The sequence below is a fragment of the Nelumbo lutea genome, chromosome 1, assembly GCF_056320005.1.
Source record: "Nelumbo lutea isolate HS-2025 chromosome 1, American lotus-T2T, whole genome shotgun sequence".
Lineage (NCBI taxonomy): Eukaryota > Viridiplantae > Streptophyta > Magnoliopsida > Proteales > Nelumbonaceae > Nelumbo > Nelumbo lutea.
In genome coordinates, this window is record NC_142684.1 from 31,585,334 (window position 1) to 31,611,601 (window position 26,268).

Below are 26,268 nucleotides of genomic sequence, written 5' to 3' on the forward strand. Positions count from 1 at the left end.
GTGGCGATACAAAAATGAAATGAAGAAATTCAGTTGATTGACAAGGAATATGTTGGTCACTATACAATGGATGGGGAGATCAGCAAATACTTTGTCAGATATGTTAGCTAAAGCAAGGGGTAAATAGGGAAGAATTATTTTGGGCTCAGTTGTGATTCTTGTTTTTCTTTCCTAGTTTACTTGTAAGATTCAAGGAGGGGCTGCAGCTCGCACCTCTCGCTGGGATGATGTATGAACTCACTCTAAATTTGCTTCTGAATCAATAAATGTATTATTATTCATCAAAAAAACAAAATTTGGTAACTATTGTAGGTATGTGAAGTAGCAAGTTATTGTCCACCTAACTAATATGACTTCCACTTTGAGCTAACTCAATAATTCATTTCAAATATAAAGTTAAATATTAGTTTTTGTTTGTGTAATAGATTATTTGGTTAATCTATTACAACCATTTACATTTTCTATGAGTTCAAATTTTGCTTTAACTCATTCTATCATGAAGCTCCGAATCTTAAGGTTTACAGGGCAACTTTAGAATATATTCTTTTATCTATAACCTTAGTTTCTTAGCTTTGTTTAATGATTTAGAACAAGATAATAATTTAAAAAGGTGTCTGCTTCTTTTATCATTTCATAAAATAAGATTCTATATTTTGCACAGTTTACAATGTTTCCGCCATATCAATAATTTTTACAATATTTCCGTACGACATTTTCAACATTTCTGACATGTTTCTTATATTTGGATGACTGACATTTCCACCGACATCAACATTTCAAACCTTGGGCTATACTACTTGTGAGTTGGTGTGGTTAAAGCAATTGTTATAGGAAATAGGAGTAGTGGTCTCAAACACCCATGAAGTTGTTCTGTGATAACCAAGCAGCAATTCATATCTCCTCTAATCTAGTGTTTCATGAGAGAACCAAACATATGGATTGTCATTTTGTAAGGGGAAAAAAGTTGTCAGTGGAGAAATTGTTACACCCCATGTGAAGTCTAAAGATTAGCTAACTGACCTCTTCATTAAAGGACTGGGTTGTGCACAAATAAAATACATTTGTAACATTTTGGAGCTTTATGACATATATTCTCCAACTTGAAGCCTGTTAAATTATATTGCTGGTAGTTAGGGTTATTTTGGTCTTTTTCTCTTTATTTATTATTTGTCTTGTCTTTGTTTATTAGATAAGGCCAGATATGTGAATTCGAGATTATTATAAATAAAAAAGTTGGGCAGTTTAGAGATTAGTTGAGCTCGACCACTCTTTGCTTTCAGCCCTATTTCTTTTCCTCTTTTCCCTCATCTTCTCTCTTCTACTTGAACAAGGACAGATTGTACCTGCTTCTCTTTTTATTTACTATTAGATCAATCAAATCACAGATCCTATTCTTCCTTGTTTTCCTACTCATCCATCTCAAAATTCAAATTTCTACCGCTCATTTTTAGACATGTCTCGGTAGCTCAACACTCTGCATTCTTGGCCTCATAACTATCTTATAAAACTTCCTCATAGCCTAAGTCACATTCTCCTATTACATAGGACTCCGGGTGCACCCCCCCCCCATTTTGATCATCTTGCTCTGATTCTATGAGTCACATTAAGATATCTCTTGACTTCCAATCCTGTCTGTACCCTAATTTTCACTCCTATCATCATTATCCAATTTACACTCAATCTCTAAAGAGTTCGGTAGGACGACTCCAGAACTTGTGGTAGAGTGGAATTTAGACCAATTGAAATGTTTCAAGTAGGTCGTGGTGCAATGCTGTTGACTGCCTGATAAAATTTCCTGAACTTAGAAGGAAGACTATGGCTAGGTAAATGAAATCTCTGTCTATAATCAGTGACAATGGGTGATCTAGCTCTAGAGTCATGTCCATAAAAAATATGGAGAAAATAAGTTTTGAAAATATTAAATAGTTTCTGCAAAATAGGACTAAGGTCCCAGTTAATAAAAAATCAATAAGCGAGGAATATTTAAACTCAAAACAGATTACAACATAAAAACAGTAGAAAGAACCATACCAATACATAATATGTATGAAAACTTTTGACCCATTGACCAGAAAACTCTTGACTGATTTAGGAATAAAGCAGATTGTAATTTAATGTAGCCTTTAATGTACAGAGTATACTTCAAGGTGAGGAATACAGTTTGTCCTAATTAAGATAGAAAGTAAAAAGACAATGACCACAATATTTCAAACTATTATCAGGAATAAATGTCACACTTATTTTGGAATCAGCTTAGAAGTCATAATATCTTTAAATATCATAAAATTCCTATTGAGAAATTAGAAATCAGTGTCATGGAAAAAATAACTAAATCATGGAACCCTTAGAAATAGGTGAAGAGGAGCTGATAGCAAGCCTCAAAAAAAATGAAAGGGCCAATTTTTCCTCTTTACTTGAGAGTTAAAAACTATTCTTAATATTTAATTGTTGATTTCAAACCTTTCAACTTGCTCAATTTCCATGATGTTAATTTCAAAGTCAGCCTCCAAACGTTCATATGATTTTATTGAGGATGGTCTTTCAACTGAAAATTCTGGCCCTGGTTCTACTGGACATATGGCATACCAACTCCCAATATCAGGGATCTAGATTTTCTGCTGATGTTCTTGACATGTCTACAGACCATCTTGGGGAGCAGTATGATTTCTGCAATATGACCCTCTATCCATTGTTATCCTGGATACTGACTCTAACTCTGTCGCCTCTAAAAGCTTTGGTAGATCTGTCAAGTTTAGGATCCAATTCTCTGGAAAAGCTACATCTTTACAAAGAATAGGCTAAGGTAGTTTAACATTACTCCTGATATTAGTTTGCAATGGAACAGAATAATCTAATCACAAGTACATATAATTTATTAACTCGAAATACATTCAAAGCAGAAATAATAAAATCTATACAATCAGAATAGGAGTAAAAGATAAAGACTCTAAGGGATAGAATAATATAAAATTTACAAGGCTTTGATTGAAATACTTGAAACTACCACACTCAAGCTTATTAAAAACTCTCACAGACACTACCAAGAAACACTTGAAGCAAACAAATACTCAAAAGAAGAAACACTCAAAGCACTGAAATACTAAAAGAAAGCACAAACCTATTTTTTTTTCTCAAGATTCTTCCTACAAGGGATTATTTGGTCAAAACCAAACTGATAACAGAAGTCACCTATAGTGTATGCATGTTCTAGTCTTCCAACAAAATGGTTTATTATGTTAAGTCATGTCATTGTAATTGTTTTTGTTAGTGTTTTTGTAGTTATTATTGTGTATCTGTATTCTCGGCTAGACCATGCTAGAAATGATTACCCCTAGTCGCTAGGTTATCCTAGTGGTTGGACCATCAAATCCATGGCCAATGACCAAAATAGTTTTATGTTTAATCAAAGTCTGACAACATGGTCAAAAGTTGTTTTTGCGGCATGAGTGTTAAGTTACCTGCTAGTAAGATTGTTATCTTCTTTCTTTCTCTTTTCCTTCTAAAAATGCAATTTTCTTTTCTTCCTTTTCTTTCTCTTTTCCATTCAGATCTGAATCTCTTCCTCTCATAATCCAGATCCCCGATTTCTCTCTTCCCACCACATTCATTAATGTATAATAAAGAGAAATTTTCAGTAAAATATAACAAGTACAGAATGGGTAATAAAAAATTGGTAAATCACCACCATCTACATCACAATCAACCAATATGAATCCAAAAGGACCTTGCCATACAACAAAAAATCTCCTCAAGAAATTTCCATCTTCCAGCTTCGATGCCTCTGCCAAAACAGACTCCAACCAGCAATTTTCAACACCTGCATAAACTAACTTCCTTAAAATCAATCTCAATGTACTCTCAACATTTTTCCGCAAACCATATCAACAGCACTCCTGAACAATGTTCAGAGAACCAGACCAGACAGAGAACCAGAAAAGGGCATGGGTCAGAGGTTCAATGGGAGTCGAAACAGAGGTTGGATCGTGATGATGTGGCATGTACATATATATATGAGGTCATATAAATAATATATAATATATTTTACAAATTTTGTCAAAGCAAATTATGGTGGATGGATGGCAAATTACTTAATTTTAAAACCAAATGACCAGGGTTCAAGTCTCTTAGTTTATGCTTTATTTAAAATACATGTATAATAGAGTAATATATATAATAGTCATTAATTAACAAAAATAAAGAAGTGGACTAATGGTATTTAAGCAATATATAAAAATAAGAGGTCATGGGTTCAACTCTTGTCACATGCTTATTGAAATTTCAAATATTTGATTACCCAACAGGTTTCTTGAAACCAGGACCAGTTCACCGGTCTTCCGGTTATACCAGCAGGTCAGCCAGTTTTCACCAGGTTTTTAGCAAGTCTGGTTCTTGGGGTGTGACTTAACTGGCCAGGGCCCCAGATCACTGTTCAACTGGTGCAACCGGCCAGTCTGGTTTCCTAAACACTGCTCATGAACCATTCAGTATAACTATCTACCTGCCGTCAAAACAAAACCTTTCTCTTTCAATCTCTCAACGTTATCTAAACTCAATCTGGAGATCACTATAACAAACCATCATAAGTCTCTCTAAAACAATGACTTGTGAACCATCATCATCCACTAAAGATCTATCTTTTTATCTAGTTCCAGAAGCACTTTCTTAGAAGCCTCCTCACCATCCAAAAAGAACAACCCAAGTTTCTTTCCCACTACAATTTTTATATCAACCAACCTTTCCAAGTCATTTTTTATTCTCACCAGGTTCTCCTGTTCTTCCTACATCAGGGGGGTTAAAGGTCCTCCATAAAACCTTTTTTTCAGCTTGCACTAGCATCTACACAGTACACACATGGATTGATAACATATTTCCAACTTAATTCCCAGAGTATAGTTACAACAATAAAAGGCAATCCAGAAAAGCTATTGATGTGAAACATCAGGAGAAAGATAGAAAATCAGAAACTTCTTTCTTACTTTTCATCCCAAATTTGTTGAAGCTTTAGATGTTGGAAGACCAGTAACTTTCCCAACTGCAACCGTTTTCCCTGTATAGAACAATAACCTGAGTAACTAATGCAATATAAAAAATAGCATGAACATATACAAAAAGTAAATTGTTTATTCCTCTTACCTTCAGTTCGAAGAGTAAATCTTCCAAGCTGTGGAAAATCAGAGAACTTCTCAATGCATATCAAGTTATTAACCTGCGAGACACATTTTACAAAAATAACTCAGCAACTCCCATCCAGACTCCAGCAAAAAAGTTTATGGATTCATAGGTAGCTCATAAAGTTGACCTGAATGCGGCATACAACAACAGCACCATTCTTGACAAAAAGAACCTTCTTCTTCATAGGTTTCTTTGTCTTTGGATCAATTTGCTGCAACAGCTCTACAATTTCACACTCCTCGACGATAGCATGAATGTGCAGTACTGCCTTGTAACCGGCTGTAAAAATTGCCTGGAACAATAACATATATTTAGGGTTCAAATTTCCTCTAACTAATTGTACTCCATTATACATAAGCTCAACAAACTTTGAAGAACCAAGGAACCAGATTAGGCTGCTAAAAGTAAGCAACCCACTAAAGTAAACATACATTGTCCAGTAGCTCAAGGATCTGCAACTGTGCATCAAACTCAGAAACTGGGGCTATTGGTTTTACTGCACAAAGATCAATAAATTAAAACTTCAGTTAATGAAGTTGATAGAAAAACACGAATCTCCATTATACAGAGATAACAAAATTTTAGCTCGAAGTTATTCATTATGCCCACATATAACGATACATTAGAAGTATTGAGGTATTACCAACTGGGTGCAAGCTGGGCTGGGTTAGGTCAGTTTGAGATAACTCTAACCCAACCCCAAGTTGTCGAACCCATAACCCAAAGACATGGACTGAGATTCTGGTTAAATCTGACTTTTGAATATACATACGTGCATTCATACATATAGGCATGTGTATCAAAATATGCAAACATGAAGACTTGTCAGGTTCAGATCAGGTCAGGTTGCCCAAGGCATCAGCTCTAACCTTGCCACAAGTTTGGGCTCATAATTTTTCAACCTAACCCTAACCAAACTTCAACCCAACCCTAATTATCAACCTCAGCCAAAATATCCAACAAATATTGTTGATTTTTTTGACAATGGAATCTTTTTTCTTTTGAAGAAAGCAATGTATTACATTAATATAAACTGCCAATATATACATTTACCCATCAACATTGACGGACTGTACATAGGGTAATAAAAAAAGCTAAAGAATAGGGAACCAGTATTAAAAAAGTACTGTGGTTGGACGCCCCAGAATTCCTGTTGTATACAAAAACATTTTTTTCACCACTGATGTCATTGAATTTGTTTTTAAAAATTCTTGATTTCTTTCCCTCCATATTGTCCAAATAACAGAGGTGGGGTATATGTTCCATAAAATTTTTCCTATGCTGATTAAGCCCTTCATCCTCAAACATTGAAATAGATTCAATAGACTCAAAGCAGGCATCCATGAAAACCAAAAAAAGACATTGCTACCGCCCATAGCTCATTTATAAATTTGCGGTGAATAAAGATATGGTTTGCTGATTCTGCATAATCACCACACAAACAGCATCTATCAATGATCCCATTCATGCCTCTTCTAATCACCAAATCAGCTGTTAAGCATTTAACAAGAATGTACAGAGATCTGTCCCAATTTTACCCAGACCCAATCCCTTTTGTCATTGGCTGAATCATTTAAAGGTATGGTATCATATGAACTATGAAGCATGCCCACAAACTCTGAATTGGGGTTAATTTCCCAGTTATTCAGGTTCCTTCTAAAGGTTGTCTTCCAGATTACCCATTACATTGTTATGTTGCTAGTCTACTCCTCTATTGTGGCTGATGTAGGACGGGGTAAGGGTCCTAATTTAGGATCTAGTGGTGAGTTTTGTGAGGTGAATGAGGAGCTGTTGGTGGTTAGAGACAAAAAAATATGGATAGAAAAGAGAGTAGAGTTCTTGTTATGCACCAAAAAAGTAAGAAATTAGAAGAGAGGTGAACTCTGTTACAGTAAAAAGCAAAGAGACAGATCGCCTCGAAGAAAAAAATAAGCAGGGGAAAAAAGAGAATTTTCTGGCAACAACCAGAATTCACTAAACTAAACTTTATTTCTTCAAATTAACTCCTAATTGCTTTAAAACTAACATAAATCAATAAGTAACCCATTTGGACATTTAAAGGATGACTCCAATTCCTAAACAACTCTAATATAACACTTTCCTAATCCCACTAAGACCAACTTAATTTAAAGACACCAGATATTATTAAAATAGTAATCCATGAGTTTACAAAAAATAGTAAGTACAAAAAACACTGTAAGTCTAAATGTTACTATAAATAGCAATTTTGAAATAGTAATAAAAATTTAAGAAACAAACTCATGCCACAACTAGAAAATAAATGGAAAAACTGAGACAGTATCCTATAACCCAACAATTCTGAAACCAGCATAGGAATTGGAAAATTGGTTGATTTCTCCATGAATTCCTTCCTTGCTTCTGTATCTGCATCATTGTTCCCCAATTAAAAAAAAAAATCATCCTCAAGCTTTGCAATGGCAGGGGGGCAGTATTTGTTCAGTCACGAATTAGAACTTTGGATTGAAAACCAAAGGAATGGAAAAATCAGCAACACCAAAACTTGTATTCTTGTCTTCAAAAATCACCATTTCAATATGATGAATCATTTCTTCTTCAAGCACATGGTGAAATTTATAGGAAATCTCTTGTGGAACTTGACAGACATCCAAATTTTGCACATGATCATAAGCTTTTGCTCTATATCTTGTTGTCCTTCCCCATCAACGTTTTCTTGAGTTGCAGCTTTTGCAGTAGAATTAGAAACATCGAGGAAACCTTCACCAATAACAATACCCTTCTCTATAATAAAGGCTTCCAACCTTGGCATTTAAAATCTCAATGTAGTGGATCACTTCCCAGCTGTTAGGGGAATTAGACAAGGGGACCCCCTCTCTCCTTTCCTTTTTACATTGAATGCAGAAATTTTGGGAGGTTAATTGAGAGAGCAGATTCGAGAAGTCTGGTGAGGGTGAAGGGTTAGAAAAGATAGTACTCCTATCACCCACTTGTAGTTTGCTGATGATACAATTATGTTCTGTGAAAGGGAGGATGTGAAGTGGGTCAGAAATATGAAGTTTGTGGTTCAATTGTTTGAAAAAATGTCCAATATGAAGGTGAATTTTGATAAGATCTGTGTGGTGGAGATCAATATGGAGGAAAGAGATATAATGGAGAGAGCCGAAGCTTTGGGATGTGTGGTGTCTCAATGGCCTATAAATTATTTGGCAATGCCTCTAGGGGATAATCCAAGCAAAGATAGCTTTTGGAACCTGATAATTGATAGGTTCACTAAGAAATTAGCCTCTTGGAAAAAGAATTACTTAACTCTGGGTGGTAGAATCACATTGATTAAGGTGGTGCTCGGTAGTGTAGTGAACCCACGAGATAGTGGGCTTTAAACCACACCACAATACTTTAATGCGTTCTGTTATGGTGTGGTGTGGTTTAAAACCCACTATCTTGTGGTGTGGACTACACCACACCCCAAAATATCGACTACACCACACCCCAAAATATCGACCACACCATTATCTCGTGGTTACAACCACACCTTAGGCCCCTCTCCCTATTTACTACTTCACATGTATGTTAATACTTATATTACCATTACAATTATTATTAATTGGTATTAAAAGTAGGAATTTTACTTTTTTATGTTTTTACTAGTTTCCATAATTCTAGATTACTTTTTTAGTAATTATTTATCATGAACCAGAACCGTTCTGGCCACCGGTTTCCAATCGACGGTTTGACTGTCCGATTTGAACGAACGACCCATTCTGAAGAGCACACAATCTCTTCCTTCTCTTTGCCTTGAATCCAATCTCATTTACAATTTACAAATGAGAACACCATCCAAGATTTGCTGACCTTCAACAAAGGTTCATTGGGAGCTTCAGATTATTTGACCCATCGCACTCTTCATTCTAGAAGCAAGGACTTTAGCAATAGTCTTGTATGCACTGCCTAGTAAGCCGATAGGTCTGTAGTCTCTGCTTTCACATGCACCACCTTTTGGTAAAGTTGAATTAAGACATCCTTCTAGGTCAGCCCTTGAGTGAAGTTTCCCATTATTTCCATCATGTCATGCTTATAGAAGTGCAATCCAATCTTACTAACCACAATGAATCTGTCCAGGCCTAGCGTTAAAATAACCTCATATAGACCAATGTAGACAGCTTTCCTCTTCTCTGATGTTCTTTAGTTCTCGCCCAAAAATTTTCCCCTGAAGCACTATCAGTTGGGCCATATACAGTAGTTAGAACTCCACTAAAACCACCTTAGGTTAAATTTTGATGTGATAGAAAATGAGCCAAGTCAGCCAACCATTATCTCTGTAACTTCCACCCTGCTACAATCCCATACCACCGGTATGCAATTTCCATCTGCCGTATTTTTTATTTCTAAAAACATAAGATATCAGCCAGCCACTTCAATAAGAACGAATAAATTGCCATTCACCTCTGCCCGAGTTCAAACCTCTCACACTCTATGAGATACTTTTTAAACTTCTCTCCATCAAACTCAGCTAAGATCTCTGTCCCCCCCCCAAAGGTTCTGCTCCCCAAACTTCCTACCTTGTCATTTAAACCCCAGGCCAGCCTAAAGAGTTCATTATCTGTTCTTCTCCCTTTTCCTCAATGATTCTCTTTTTAACTACTTCTAATAGGTGCCATTTTTGCCTCTCCATATACCTGGCAACATGTTTGCCTCTCCCAATTATTCTCATCCCCATTAAGTGTAGAACAAGCCATCTCCAAAGAGATTGGGAGAATGCATAACTCTATCATTATGCTCTGCTACCAACAAAGGGGTCACTTCCATAGCTATATCTTCCAATCGATCAAGATCATTCTCTAGCACCATAACTAGGTTGTTCTGCTTCAGGGATGGAGGTTCTTCTGCCTCTTCCGCTTTGTCGTGCATTTCTGTCAACTGTGAGGGAGGAAAGTTTTTTACCACTAGAGCTGGAGCTACACAGCTTTCGATTGATTGGTTAACCCATTCATTATCCAGGTGGACCAAGCCCTTCATCATAATGTGTGATCCCAACTCACTATTGGAACTTAGTGAGAAGGAAGAGGTAATACCACCTGTGTCAGCTTTGCCATTAAATTGGAATCTTTGCCACATGAATATCTTGTACGTGAATTTAATTTTAAAGCTGCAAGATGACTTTTTTTCTTCCAAATACTCTTTTACCACTTGTCCATGTGCTTGGTAACTTGGTGGTCAATGAGGGAGACAAAATAATCTTCAAATTTTGAAATTTGAAGTCAAAACCCTTTTCCCAGTTCCACTGTGGAAAGTAGCTCTTTTTTATCAGCAACTCTGAAATGATTTCATTAATTAGAAAAAATTATGGATACAAGAAGTGAAAAAAACCAGCCTTAGTAAGCTGACCCAAAACAAAATTATAAATGAGCCCAAAAACATGTGTTCTTTGAACCCCTTGCTTAGCTAAGCTGTCTGTCAAACTGTTGGCAGATCTCCCCACCCATATCACATGGATTGACATGTCCCTTGACAGCCATTTATGTCTCCCGAATTCATTCCTCAACTTCCATGTCACTCCTTCCCCCTTTTGCAACCAATTTATCACAGTTTTTAAATCTCCCTCAATGATCGGTCTATTAATATCCAACTCTTTAGCCTCCTCAACCCCATATGCTGCAGCTAGAAACTCTGACCTTGCCACATCACCCTGTTCCACAGTACCAGAATACAGAGCAATGATGTTTCCATTTTCATCTCTAATGCCCCCCACCCAATGCCTGAGGGGCCCGAATTACCCACACAACTCCCATCAAAGTTCAGCTTCTTCCATCCATCTGTTGGGGGAGACCATGCCTCTACAAATTGCTATCTTGTAGATGGAGAGGCCTCTACAAATCACCCACATAACTCCCATCAAAGTTCAGCTTCTTGCATTTCTTTCCTCCCAAACAGTCCAAAGTAGTGCTGCTCTAGTACATCTCCACTGGACCCTACCCCTCCTTTTAGTGCCACTAATACCATTAGTGGATAGTGCCATTTAACTCTTCCTTCTCATGACAGGAGTCTAGACTTGCATCGTCTCCATCTTCCTCTGTTAGAGACTGCAGCACTGGCTCTAAAGATTCCATTTCTTGAATAGGTCCCTTCCCCAACCTAATGGCTCTTAGGCATAAAGCCTTAATGACCTTCTCCCCCATGTCTTCCCCATTAAACATCCCTGTAATCTATTTTCCTCTACCTCTGGTATTGCCTAAATATCTGACCCTCGTGATATTCTGGACCAATTTTCACCCAGAGATTGACAATCCAGAAGTCCTTACCATCTGCAATGTCAATTACTGATGGGGGAGGGCCTTGCCATCTTTCTCGTACTTAAATGCATTCAAAAGTGTTCCATGCCACCTGAGAGTTGGCTATTTCGAGATAACCTCTACAAAAGTCCCCCACTCCCACTAGGCCACTAGGCCTGAGAACAATGCAATGACATGTCCATCTCTATTTCTAAATATCCCTCCAATTCCAGAGGAACCCGAATTGCTGAGACTTCTGCCATCAAAGTTGAGCTTGATGAAATCATCAGTTAGAGGTGACCAGAGAAGACAAACCAACCTCTTTCTTGAAGAACTTATAAATGAAATTTATCATACAATTTGAATCATAACACAAATATTTTGGAGTCTACACCAAATAATTTGATTTGATTGTCAACTCTACTGTCAATTAAGGAAATGGTGCCTCATTCTAAAGAGGAGAAAGAGGTGACACATCCATTAAGTTCCATTCACAAGAAAATTAGAATAAAAAATAAAAAAAACCACAATCCCAAGTTACGAAAACAAAATTGCCTCATTTGTTTTGTCTGGTTTTCATTTTTTTTTTCTAGTGGACAGAATAGAGGCTGCACTCCCTCATTTATTTTGTATGGTTTTCATTTTTTTCCACTTTAATGCTATACTTATACAAACCATATTTTTCTTTGGTAAACATACAAACCATAATTGATGGTCCAGAAAATACGTTAGACACTAGGAATGTTCCATTAACTGATTATATTTCAATTATGCAAATGTCCTGCATCAAGTCCTCGACCTCCTACATAAAGGAGGTTGAACAATTCTCATCTTTTCTGTGATCTGTGTCCAGTCCTTTAATTTATATAATTTTCATAGATGTATTTGCTTGGACCTTAGCTATAAAGTTCATTATTCATCCCTACCTCCAAAGAAACACTAGGGAAACAATATAAAACTAACCATTTTTAATAAAAAAGTAATCACCTAAATGATCGCCTGGTTAGACTACAGGGTTACTATGCTTCACCATACCCCCAATACAACACGGCTCAAATTTTCATTGAAAACCAAAAAAGAAAGAATAAAATTTTTGCATATATACTATTCAACCAAACTCATGCCAAATTTCTAGGAATTCCAACCAGAAAACCATATGAAATTTGAGGTTTACCAACACTGGATAGAACGAAGCCAGACAATATATCATCTTCTTCAATCCCAGACAACTTTACCCGGACATTTTCACCAGGCCCTGCACGTTTCACTTTGTTTTCATCACACTGTATGCCAAGTACCTTCACTTGAGCCTGCATATCAACAGGTGAATCCCTCAATCACTCTTAAGATGCATCAACAATTTTGGAGAACAAAACAAGCTTAGGTAGCATACCTTATTGGGCATGACCAGTAAGCTATCACCTTCACAGATGCTACCAGACTCTATTTTACCCATAACAACGGTTCCCATGTCTTTAAATTTGTCAATAATTGGCATCCTGAATGACAAGATTTTTGAAACAGATGAAAAAACTGGCCATGAAAGAAACTCGCAATTCAATTCTGGAAAGCTAATATATATACATACATATATATGGCCAACCCTATGCAACTTCACAAAGAATCAACATAAAAATGGAATAGGCTCTCCCACGAAGAATTCCATCTCAATCATAGTTTTAAAGGTGCTAAGAAAAGAAAGGGAAAGAAGAAACCATTCCGTAGTTACTTTTTGTGTGTTGATTGAATAAAACCTTCAACTTCTTCCTTACTTACTGGTTCAAGTTTACAAACGTGTATCTATTAAACTGAAACAAATAAGAAAATAAAATGAAGAAACTTAGTAATAAGTATAAAAATATTATAAACCCACGAAATGAACAATTTAGTACAATAATATCTATCATAATATTATAATATCATAAAAATAATAAATATATATATATATATAAATTGTATGTGGTGCCTTGTAAAAAAAACATGTAAGTACTTGGGCAGGGTGACCCTCCAAGGGCACCTTGCACCTAGCACCCACCTAGATGGGAGATCGGCTTCAGTCAGGGCAAGCCCATGCTCACATCATCCCAACAGCCTCTTGCAATCTTGTATCGTGAATATCTCCCCATGAAATAAAGCACATGAGTGTGGAGATATTCCCAATGCAAGGCTGTAAAGTCTGCTCGAACAGGCATTGCCCTGATAGAAGCCGAACTCCCTAGACAGTGCCTCAACAAGGAAGCTACTATCATCACAACAAGAAAGCTACCAATCTAAAGGCCAATAAACCCAAACCAAAAAAGAAAGAAAGAATGGAAATGAAATAGCCTCCAACTTTCCAAAATTCAAGATGATTAGGGAAAACTCTAGACCCAGACAATTAACCCAATCAACTCGAGAAGTTAAAGACATGCAAACCGAGAACATTACGAACTTGCTATACAAATACGATTGGCAGTTTATGTTTCAAGGGTACTGGCATGCAGATTAAAATCGAGATTAAAGTATATAAGAAGTAATTCTTGGCAACATAAATATTACCAACTTCAAGTGAGGCTATAGTGAAAGAAATGTAGTGGGAGATGCAAACTTTAATTTTTAACACCAAGCAATATCACAATAGTTAACAGCATTTCAGTTCTCCATTATCTTTTGAAGTAATACAATTATCTTTATTCATAAAAAAAAAAAAAAGTTAACAGCATTTCAAAAGACAAAATGCAATTTGAGACCATTAGAATTAGAAGTAAATTACATTTCCACCAAAAAACATGTGAATTGGATATGAGGAATTACCACGGTGTTTCGAAAGATCTTTAGAGATGTTTGGTGCAGGGTCAGAGGCCATGGTCATTGCATTCTACGGAGTCATGTCTATTAGTTTTGTTTAGATTTCTTTGATGTCTATTTGTTTTATTTGGGTACTTGATGCTGTATTACCCAGGGTTCAAAGTTTGGACCGCATCTGTGGTTAAGGAATGGTTATACTATACAGTTGATGTCCATGAATATGTTGATTAGTTTTCTTTTCCTTCTTTATCTTCTCATGAATATGTTTTCTTTTGGAAAAGGTAAAGTAAATTTATTCAACACAAACAAACTGCAATTCAGACCCAAAAAGGCAGTCTAAAAAGCAGCCAAGGTTACAACTTCCACCAGGAACAAGATTGAAATAATACAGGCAAGCTAATATTCCTGAACTTCCCAGAAATGGAAATCCAAGAAATCAGCTTACCCACAGCTTTCTGAATTACATCATCCAAATCCTTTGACCTATTACAGAAAATTCTACAATTTCTTTCAGTCCAAATGGACCACAACACAGCAGAATAAGTCTTCCCTTCTTATTCAGACCCTTCAGCTTCCAACAACAGAGAAGGTCCTTAACCGATCTCGGCATGACCCACTTAGCACCCAAAGCTTGGAAAAAATGCATCCAGATCTGAAGAGAGAATGGAAAATGAAGACATAAGTGATCCGTAGTTTCTGCATCCTTCCCACAAAGAACACAATTTGGATCCATAATTGGAATGCCTCTTCTCAGCAGATTTGATCTTGAAAGACACTTGTTTAGAGCCATCGCCCACACTAGAAAGTTAGCTTTAGAAGGGCTCATCGGATTCCAAATCAGAGCAGCTGGGAAATCAGCATGCCCCTCAGTACATAATTTATCAGCCATGGACTTCACAGTAAAGATCCCATCCGGCTTCCACTTCCAGCACCACTCATCCTCCCCCAATCCATCAATCTTCTGACTAAAGAGGGTCTTCAGCAGCTCCAAGAATTCTTCCAACTCCCAATCAAACAAGTTCCTCCTTAAAAGAGGGGACCAAGCAACTGAGCTCTCCTACAGAGAGAAGTAGTCAGCCACAGTAGCCTCATGATTCACTGCACAACTGAATATGTGAGGGAATGAAACAGCAAGAGGGCCTTCTGAACACCATTCATCATCACTCCAAAATTTTGTTCTATCACCTTTACCAACTTTCACAGAAATCCCTTCTCCGAAAATAGGAAAAAATCTCATAATTCCTTTCCACAGAGAACTACCCCAAGGGGGGTCTCTCTAGTTCTCCGGTCTCCCCATTCACTCCCATACTTAACAGCAATAAGAGATCTCCACCAAGCATTTCTCTCAGTCGAGAATCTCCAGATCTACTTGCACAAAAGGGCAGTGTTGAAACTCTTTACCTTCCTTATTCCAAGACCACCTGATTCCTTAGGGAGACAGACTAGGTCCCAGTTAACTAGATGAATCTTGCTGTCCTCCTAGCCTTTCCATAGGAAATTCCTCTGAAGTTGTTCCAATCTCTTAGTCACACCAACAGGCAAAGGAATTAAGGATAAGAAATAAGTTGGCAAATTAGAGAGAGTGCTTTTGATCAAGGTTACCCTCCCTCCAAAAGAGAGGTACTTCGCCTTCCAAGAAGATAATTTCTCTCCATTCTCTCAATGACTGGATACCAAATCGAGGGAGAAAGACAATTTGCCCCCAAAGGGAGACCCAAGTACTTCACAGGAAGAAAATCAGTCTTACAGGCCAAGACATCAGCACACACCTAAATTATAAACCTGCCCCACCAGAATGATAGAACTTTTGTTCAAGTTCACCTTAAGTCCAGACACCACTTCAAACCAAATTAAAACACCAAGTATGAGATCCAACTGGGATGGGGAAGCATCCATAAAACACAATGTGTCATCAGCAAACTGAAGAAGATTAACCTTTTCTCCTCCCTGACAAATTGCAAAGCCTTCCCAACTGCCATCTTCAGCAACCCTTTTACAGAAAAGGGTAAGGATTTCCATTACACAGATAAACAGCAGAGGGGACAGAGGATCTCCCTGCCTCAGCCCCCTAGAACTTTCAAAGAAGTCAGCTGACTGGCCATTAATCAGAACTGAGAATTTAGGAGATGTTGTGCAAACCTTAATCCAATTCCTCCATTTCTGCCCAAAGTTCATATGATGTAGAACAGCACCCAAATACCTCCAATTAACATGATCATAAGCTTTCTCTATATCTAATTTGCAAATTAAACCTGGAACACCCTCTCTTCTTCTTGAGTGAATTAATTCATTAGCAATGAGAACCGAATCAAGCATCTGCTTACCAGGCACAAAAGCACATTGGTTGTTGGAAATGACACTTCCTAACACCCCTTTCATTCTCTCAGCAAGGACTTTAGCCAAAATCTTGTAGAAACTGTGGGGAAGACTGATGGGCCTAAAGTCTTTAACATTCACAGCCCCCTCAACTTTTGGAACAAAGTAATGAAAGTAGCATTCAAACTCCTTTGAAGGGAAGCATTTTCATGAAAAGCCTGAAAAACCTTCATAATGTCTTGCTTAATAGTATCCCAGCATTTGGTATTGAACAAAATGGTGAGACCATCCGAGCCAGGAGACTTATCAGCCGCCATCAAGGAAATAGCAGATTTGACCTCCTCCTCTGAGAACGGCCTCTCAATATACACCTTTTGATCTTCACTTAACTTCTTAAAAGGGATATTCCTGAGAAAAGGCCTACAAGTCCAAGATTCTGTATAGAGCTTTTTATAAAAACTTGTAGCAACCCCTTTAAAATCAGCATCGGAAACTCCAACCTTACCATCCCATTCCAGCTTGGAAATAGAAGAAGCTCTCAACCTTGCATTGGCCATCTTATGAAAAAAGTGTGTATTTTTATCTCCCTCTTTCAGCCGCCTCACCTTGGCCCTCTGTCTCCACTTAATCTCATCCTCCACAGCCAATTTGTCATACCTGAGCTTTGCTTGAGCTCTTTTGAGTCTGCTTTCCTCGGAAATGGGGCCCACCTCTTCAGCAGAATCAATGTCCTTAATGGTACTCAAAAGGGCACACTTCTCTATTTCTGACTTCAAGGAGAGCTCCTTTTTCCAAAGCTTTCATTTCTCTTTAACTGCACCTAATTTCCTTGCCAAGATATAAGAAGCTGAACCTTCCACTTGCAGCCCATTGCACACATCCTTCAAAATCTGAATAAGCTTTGCCTCTTCCAACCAAGAGTTCTCTAGCTTGAACAGGGCTTTAACTTTGCCTCGAAAACCACAAACCAACTGGATTGGACAATGATCAGACACTGGTCTAGGGAGGGCAACCTGCCTGAAATCAGGGAGTAAATCCTCCCAACTGTGAGAAACCAATAATCTATCCAGTCTCACCAGAGTAGGGGAATCTTGATTATTTGTCCAGGTGAACCGACTACCCTGAAGGGGAAGATCCACCAGCTCAAAACTGATAATAAAATCTGCAAACTGGATCATCTCCCTAGATCTCCTACCTCATGTACTCTTTTCATCGGCAGAAAGTCAAACATTAAAGTCACCTCCTATCACCTAAGGAATAGACAAATAGGCTCTCACTCCAGACAATTCCTCCCAAAAATCATCCCGGCGGCTTCTATCTGTAGGACCAATGAAACTGAGAAATTACCAACATGAGCATAAACAAGACTGCAAATAGTGGGATCCTAAAGAGTCAGCAGGCTCCCAGCACTACCCACAGCCAATTTAGCTTTCCACCTAACATCCCCTTCACCCCATATATTTCTGACAATGGCAGCATCCATGTAATCCAATTTAGTTTCTTGCAGCATAATTATCTTCGACCCCGATTTCTTCAAAGAAGCACACACCACAGCACGCCTTCTACCCGAACACAAACCTCTAGCATTCCAAGATAAAAATTTCAAATCCATCTGATTCATAAGAAGAACATCAGCCACTCTCCAACCAGAACTCAAAGTCTTTTACCTCCCCTCGCCGTCCCCTCACTAGACCCCGCCTTGTCATTCAGCCCCCGGATCAACCTCATCAATTCCCTACTACTCTTTGAATTTGTTCCCCCACTCTTAGCCACAAGCTTCCCTCTTTCCAACAGAACCCTGTGTTCAATCCCCTCCAAGAACTTGATTGTTTCCTCTTCCAACCCCTCCATCGACACACCCAAGAATTTACCCAAGACCAACATCTTCTCATGAATATGTTGATTTTCTATAATTTAACATGAACTTTATACTTTATTCATCAAAAAAAAAACCATGAACTTTATACTTTTCTTATGAAAATTATGAATAATTACCATCTTGGCCATCTGTCATTACAGAAGTTGAAGTCATTGGCACATACTATTAATCTTGTGTCCTTTCTAGATTGTAAGTCTTGTTAGTTGTGTAAGCAGCATATAATCTCTTTTATCCATTTAAAAGTTTGAGGTCCAACAAAGGTCAAGATATGTAATGGATAAAGTATGTTATATCTTTGTGGATGATTATTCAAGAATGGCTTGGCTATATTTAATGAAAGAAAGATAAGAATTACTTTCCATATTATAGCTGCTTCATGCTGAAATCAAAAACCAGTTTGGAAGTTCTGTTAAAAATTCTACGATTCAATGATGATCATGAATATTTTTTCTGATCAGTAATGATGATCATGAAACCAATTTCATACTTATCTTGGGCAGAATGATATCATTCACCAAACCTCTTTTTCATACACTCCAAAGTAAAATGGTGTGACTTAGAGAAAAATAATTACTACCTGCTTGATACTACATTACTACCAGATCATTATTGAAACAAATGAACATACCATAAAAATTCCACATGTTGTTCTTGCTCCTTGCTTCCTAATTAAGAGAATGCTTCTGTCTATTCCTCATAATCAGAGTTCTTTATCTGTTTTGTTTCCTTCTCAATTTCCTTTTCTTTTGGCTCAATGTGTTCTTAGTTGTATATGCTTTGTCCACCATCCGGAACGAAGTATTGGTCAACTGGATGACAAAGCCATGAAGTGTATTTTCCTTGGATATGCTCATAATCAAAAAGGTTATCAATGATACAGTCCTAAGTTGAGAAAATCCTTTGTTTGTCCAGATTTCACATTATATGAGTTTGTACCTGTTTTTGCTACTGATGTGGTTTCTCTTGAAATTTTGTTGGTTATACTACCAGCTACTGTTTGCATTTCTTGTTCTTAGTCTACTTCCAATGGAGAAGCAAAAATTAAATGAGTGCATACTATATGAAAGCCTTGGGGCTATCTACCATTTCTTCTCAGCATATCCACCAACTTAGTCCTAACCATCCCATTGTTCTCAAAAAAGGTAAGCACTCATATACCGCACATCCTGTTTCTAGTTCCTTGTTTCTTGATTATCTAAAATATTTTTGGGATATTGAAGTGGTCCAATCTTGATAACAGCATGAATCTATGTCAAATTGCATCTTAGATAAAACTTGAGGAGATGGAGTTGTTGGGTTCCAGGCCGACAAAGTCTCCTGTTAATCCCAATACCAAGTTGACTACTGATCAAGGTAAGCTCTATGGTGATCCTAGAAAACATAGAAAACTTCTAGGCAAGTAAAAGTGTCTAACCATCACCACCAGTGTTTTAAACGCGTACGGCATAAAAAAGCACAAGGGGATTATTTGCACCTGGGCACACGCCTTTTGGAAGTGAGGTACAAATTTAAAAAAATAAAATTACAAAAAATCAAAGAAAATTCAAAAAAACAAAAAATTTAAAATAATATCAATAAAAAAGCATAATTAAATTTTGAACTAATGTTTTAAAAAGCCTATTAGATCATATTAAAATACATAAACATAACATATAAAACATATGGAAAGTGAAAATGTAATAAATTAATAATAAAATTAAACATAAGCCATAATAAAAATATGGCTATAATGGAAAGAGTACAAAGGGCAAGGGATATGAATAATAGTAAGTTGGTTATCTAAAGTGATTCAAAGCTAGTGGCGTCCTTCCATATGTACAACAAAACATATAAATAAGTGAGCAGTCGACTGTAGGAGGTCCATACCATTCTCTCCCACTTTTCTCAATTTTCTCTTGCTCAAATCTTCTCTACTACACTTCTTATAAATAGAATATAAATATTCATAAACGATACCATGGTCCCAAGAATAAAAGGGTCAGATTTTAGTAAGATAGGCCATGGCAAATGGTCATCTTTGAGAAAGTTCCCTACGCCTTAAACTGCTACCCCCTATTCTATTAGTCTGAAGCTTCTCTCTCATGGCACTCCAGGTCTCATAGAGGTTTGAAGCCCATTAGTGAGAAATAATGCCCTTCAATGACCATCTAATGATTTCTTACTTACCAAATTCTCATTTTGGAATATGAACCCAAGGGTCCATTGTTGTGCTTCTCCAGGATGTTTTGACATCTTTCCAACTGACCTCAATTTTGAGAAGGGCTTTAAAGGTAGTTATTCTAAAACTAACAGATGTCTCTAATGAACTTTTGCTGGTGATGAAATGACTCACCTAATAAGAATAAATTAAAAATGTAGAAGTACAAAAACGAATCAAAATGAAATAAGTGCATTTATAGTTGGTAACAATAAGTAAATGAATAAAAGCACTAATAATAAATAAATGCTTCAAAAGAGAGTGCATTGTACAGTTGCATAAACAACATAAGAGAAGAAGCCAAGTCTTTGTTATAAAAATTATAATTAGTGCACACATACCAAGAAATCACAGTTGTTTAGACAAAGAGTTATCAATAAACTATATTAATTCTATTTCATACCTGAATGGACCTTTAGGATCCCGTGGTGGCAACTCTGTGGCATCAAGAGCTTCAAAAAGGCATGGGCCATTCCACCATGGACATACACTCTTTTCCACCATTGTTTTCAGGTTAGAGCCAAGCAGACCAGATATAGGGAGAAACAGAACATCTGTATAAATAAGAATAGCAAAGTGATCAAATAGCACAATAATTATCCCAAGCAAGCATTGGCTGAAAACTATGGAACTGTTGTCAGATTATTCAGTGGCTGATTTGGTAAGAAACTGGAAAGAGATAGCTTCTCTTCCCTATGTAAGAGGACCTTGGTCCCCTCCTCCCTCCGGGTTCATAAAATTGAATTTTGATGGTAACTGCTTAAGGAACCCAGGGCCTTCTGGAATTAGGGGAGTGTTCAGGAATGCAGATGGGGCTATCATTGCTATGTTCTCAGGCCCAACTGGGGAAGGAGACTCTTTTAGGGCTGAGATTCTTGCAGCCCTGGAAGGTATCCAAAGAGCAAGGGAGTTGAACATCAGATGTTTGGTCCTCGAAGGTGACTCGAAGGTGGTGATTAGGTGGCCAAAGGAAGAAGACAGCGATTTGTGGAGTTATAACAATGAGAAGAAAACATTCAAATGGCTGAGTAGGGATATTGTGGAGCATTACAGCTGGGTGAAGAGGACTGCTAATTCATTTGCTGATGGGTTAGCCAAGCAAGGGGTGAATAGGGAATCGATTTTTTGGGCTAACTTTTGACTTTCTTCAATTGTATTCTGTTGGTGGGGAGTTAAGACATTTTACCTCCCCTTTCGTACCTTAAGTTTAACATAGTTTCATATCATTAATAAAGTTTCTTGTTACTGACCAAAAAGGAAAAAAAAAAAAAATCCCAAGCAAGCAGAATGAAAAAACATGCAGCAAGGCAGTATTAATACCTACCATATAAAGATATCAGAACAGCAAAATTCTAAAGTAGGATATCAATAAAAAATTGTAAAATATGGTCTTCTAAGTTCTGAAATCCTTATTTTGTTTAATTACCAAAAACAGAAGTTCTAATTACTTCTTGTCAGCTACCCCCAAACCCCAAAATCATCATCATCATGATCATATGGGATCGGCTATATGAATCCTGTTTCCCCAATCCGTTCTATTTAAAGCCATATTCACTATTAATTATTAGTGCTTAAATCATTTCTTACAACATCTACCATGCCCTTTTTGTGCTACCCCTATCCCTTCTAGCCCCTTCCTTCAACTTCTAACAAATCATTTCTTCTAACTAGTGTTGTCAATGGTCTTTTATGCACCTGACCAAACCATCTTAGTCTACTTTCTCTCATTTTATCACCTATTGGAGAAACTCCTAGGTTCCTACGGATGACTTCATTGCTAATCCTATCCTTTCTAGCATTTCTGCTCAACCATCTTAGCATTCGCATTTCTGCCTCACTCATTTTCTGAACATGTTGTTTCTTGACTGCCCAACACTCTGCTCCTAACATAACTGGCCTTACAACTATTTTATAGAATTTTCCTTTTACTCTAAGTGGTATTTGCCTATCACACATAAAAGTCTAGACGCACCCCTCCATTTTGTCCATCTTGCTCTAACACTTTGGGTGACATCCTCCTCAACCTCTCTTTTATTATGAATTCTTGAACCACTACCAAAAATGGTCACATTGAGTTATTTCTTGATCTTCAATCCTAAGTACATCCTCATTTACACTCCTATTAGTGCTAAACTTACATGCCATATACTCTGTTTTAGTCATACTTATTTTAAAAGCTCGCGTTTCTATGCCATCTGTTCATCAGCTTAATTTTGCAGTTAATCTTTCATTAATTTCATCAATTAAAACAATATCATCCACAAACAGCATGCACCAAGGAACTTCCTCCTGAATATGTTTAGTTGATTCATCTATGATCAGTGCAAACAGATAAGGGCTATGGTGAACATTGGTGAATACCCATCTTAACTGTAAAATCTGAAGTCTCTCCCACTGGGGTTCAAACATTAGATGTTGCCCATCATACACATCCATAATTAGGCCTGCACACCTATTCTGAAACTCTTTCTTTTCTAAGACCCACCAAATTATCTCTCTGGAACTCCATCATATGCTTTCTCTAGATCCATGAACACCATATGAAGATCATTCTTCTTCTCTCTGAATTTTTCTATTAATCGGCACATGAGTTTAATCCCCTAATAATTATTACAACTTTGTATATCACTTTATTCTTAAATATTAGGCACCATATAGCTATTTGTCTAATCATAAAGCATCTTCTTTTCTTTCACTATCTTACTAAATAACCTAGTTAGCCGTAACAAGCATATCTCCCCCATACCTTTCCATAATTCTATTGGAATCCCATCAGGTCCTAACACCTTTCCCTTCTTAGTCTTATTCAGTGCCTCTTTTACTTCAATAGGCCTAACTCTACGAAGGTACATGTACTTGTCACATTTCTAGTATTGCTAAATTCTCTTCCATTAGCACCCTCTCCTTGCTATTCATTTAATAATTTTTTCAAAATAGTTTCTCTATCTATTGATAAAAAAAAATAGTTTCTCTATGTTTGATTTCCTCATCTTTTACCAAGAATCTCTGGTCTTCATCTTTAATGCACCTAACATATTTTAAATTTGTCTTTCCTTCCTCTCAGCTTTGCTTAGTTTGCTAGTTTATGCATTCCTTTTTCTCCATCTTTAGTGCCTAATTTATGGTGAAGCTCATCATAAGCCCTACATTTAACTTCATTCACTTTCTTATGGTTTTATATTTTTTCTAGTTTTCTGCATTTCTAACTTTTTTCCCATTCTTCGTAATATGTTCGTTTTAATCTAATTATATTGTGAACATCTTCATTCCACCACCAACTTTCTTTGGTACTTATTCCATTTCGTTTTATATTCTCCTAAGACATCCTTTGCTACTTTATTCATGTTATTTGCCATTTGTAAGAAATATATCATTAACCTTTCCAACTAAATTCCAATTCCCTTCTATTATCAACTTGTTTCTAAATTAAGCAAGATTTTCTCCTTTTAGCTTTTCCCATTGAATTCTTAGACACCTGTTTTCTTGCCTATATCTCTTCCATTTCCTAACGCATGCATCTACCACCACTAATATATGCTAAGTTGGTAAGCTTTCTCCAAACCCCAAAATAACGAATGATAATTGGAAAGAATGAGAAAAGGAACCTCTTTGCTAGGAAAACTAGAAACTGGAAATTTAGATAATTCAGCAATTAAAATTTGAAGTAAAGGAAGTCCAAAGGGAAAAGAGAAAGAAACTCAAAAGTGGAGTCTACTCATAAAGAAACCCATTGAGAAAGTACATCAAATCAAACTTCATTGACCAAAAGATTTACCAACTTGTTTTCCGAGAAATTTAAAAATAGTTCATGGGAATGACATTTAGAGCATCCAAATTTTTAAAGGAACACATTTTGAAAACTTCTTTGATAATAGTTATCTCCTTTATAAAGTCTGAAAGGTTGTACAGGCTCAAGGTAAAAAATCTTGTGTAAAGGGCCATACACTGTAACTATTATACTTGTAATACTTTAATGAAATTATTCTTACCTTTTTCAAAAAAAATGTCAATTAGAGCAACCCGTTAGGAGGAAGCATTACCTAACAAATTGAATTCAACTAACCTGCATTGTGTTTTTTAACCTTTGTGTTATATTAGTTTGCCAAATTAGTGCTTTAATGAAAGAGGCAAAAAAAAATGTATTTGCTAACATCTGTTTCCTTAAAGACAGATACACAAAACCATGTCTCAGATCTTGTACCAAGCATGTTGGAGGGAATGTCTTTTTTACATTGTGAAAACTCAGGGCATTGTAGAAACACTCCCTTTGACAATAAGGAGTTATTTAGAGGTATTAGCTACTAGTGTACGGGAACACACCCCTTAATCAAGGAGGATTTAAGATGTCTTTTAAGTGTGATCAGAGAAACAAACAATAAGGTATTATATTTTTCCTATATTTGTTCTGCTGAAATTTGTAACAGGGTTCAAATTATGGCAATCGAAGACCCTTTTACCTCTCACACGAATCTAGAATTTCTTTTTTTTTATGACGTAATGAACTTTCTAGAATTTTTTTCTGCTCATATATTACCGTTTTTTCCAGAAACTCTTTGTAGAAGGCTATTTTTCTGTTGTTCTATGGCGTTTCTGTTTGGGGCCTGATCTCCTTAGTCTGGACTATTGCTTTGTCAATTGGAGATGGCCCAAGAATCCTCTACCTCAAGGTCTACTACTACCTTGGCCCCTAGAGGATCTATATAAAACCTTATGAAGCATTCAAAACCTTCAAATTGCCACCATTAAACTTGATGGTACCAATTTTCTGGATTCTTCTCAAAAAAGTTTATATTAGTGGAAGAGGAAAGCTCGGATACTTCACAGCTAAAACAAAGAGCCCTGCTGATGCAAATCCTTCAATAGAAGTATGGAAGCAAGAAAATATGATCATAATGTCATGGTTATGGAAATATATGACTCCTTAAATCAGCCATGACCTTATCTTTCTTCGAACTGCTGCTCAGATTTGCGAAAGAGTGAACAAGACTTATGCCCAAAAGAGGAACGGGGCCAAGATTTTTCAATTGAGGCAAGACTGAAAATCTCAAACAGATACAATGATTGGATTGGTCTTGAAACCAGTGGAAAAGAATACTTTGAAAAAGTATACATTGAAAATCTCTAACAATGGGAAAGAATACTTTGTAAAAGGCTTGAATGTTTTTTTGGAAGAAAGAGAGATAATTCATCAAAGTTCACTCAGCAATTTGGAATGGTGGAAAAGAAAAATAGGCATTTGACGGAAGTAACACAGGCTTTCTTATACAATATAAATGTGCCTCATCGTTTTTGGGCTGAAGGGGTGTAGGTAGTTGCCTACCTTGTAAATCGAATGTCACCCCACAGTCTTGGTTTGCAGTCCCCTGTTTTCATTTCTCTTTCCGGGTCAGTATCCTTTTCTTCTCTATCTTGATGTTTTTGGCCATGTATGTTTCATTCATTTCCTGGGCCCAAACCACTCTAAACTTGATCTCTGAGCTATCAATGGTGTCTTCTTAGGTTATTCTTCCACTTAAAGAGGTTATAAGTGTTATGATCCGGTCATTGGTAAGAAGTATTTTTTTTATCAACATCACAGAAATGATTCATTAAATTAAAAAATCATGTAGAACAAGAAGTTGTGGGCAGATGAGAAGTCCAAAGGAAAATTCCACTAATTAAACATAGCC

At 36.8% G+C, this 26,268-nt stretch overlaps 1 protein-coding gene across 2 annotated transcripts in view; it reads right to left on the reverse strand.

Annotated features, from left to right (window-relative positions):
- LOC148874165 (Translation elongation factor EF1A/initiation factor IF2gamma family protein) overlaps window positions 1-26,268 on the reverse strand; it is a 78,559-nt gene that overhangs the window by 14,819 nt on the left and 37,472 nt on the right. For both annotated transcript variants that reach the window (XM_088964961.1, XM_088964962.1), the window contains exons 12-18: window positions 21,003-21,153; window positions 12,814-12,919; window positions 12,595-12,730; window positions 5,604-5,668; window positions 5,300-5,464; window positions 5,134-5,206; window positions 4,977-5,047 (exon numbers count right to left, since the gene is read on the reverse strand). In XM_088964961.1, coding sequence (XP_088821087.1) covers window positions 4,980-5,047; window positions 5,134-5,206; window positions 5,300-5,464; window positions 5,604-5,668; window positions 12,595-12,730; window positions 12,814-12,919; window positions 21,003-21,153 — 764 coding nt within the window. In that variant the 3' untranslated portion in view covers window positions 4,977-4,979. The remainder of the gene's footprint in view (window positions 1-4,976; window positions 5,048-5,133; window positions 5,207-5,299; window positions 5,465-5,603; window positions 5,669-12,594; window positions 12,731-12,813; window positions 12,920-21,002; window positions 21,154-26,268) is intronic.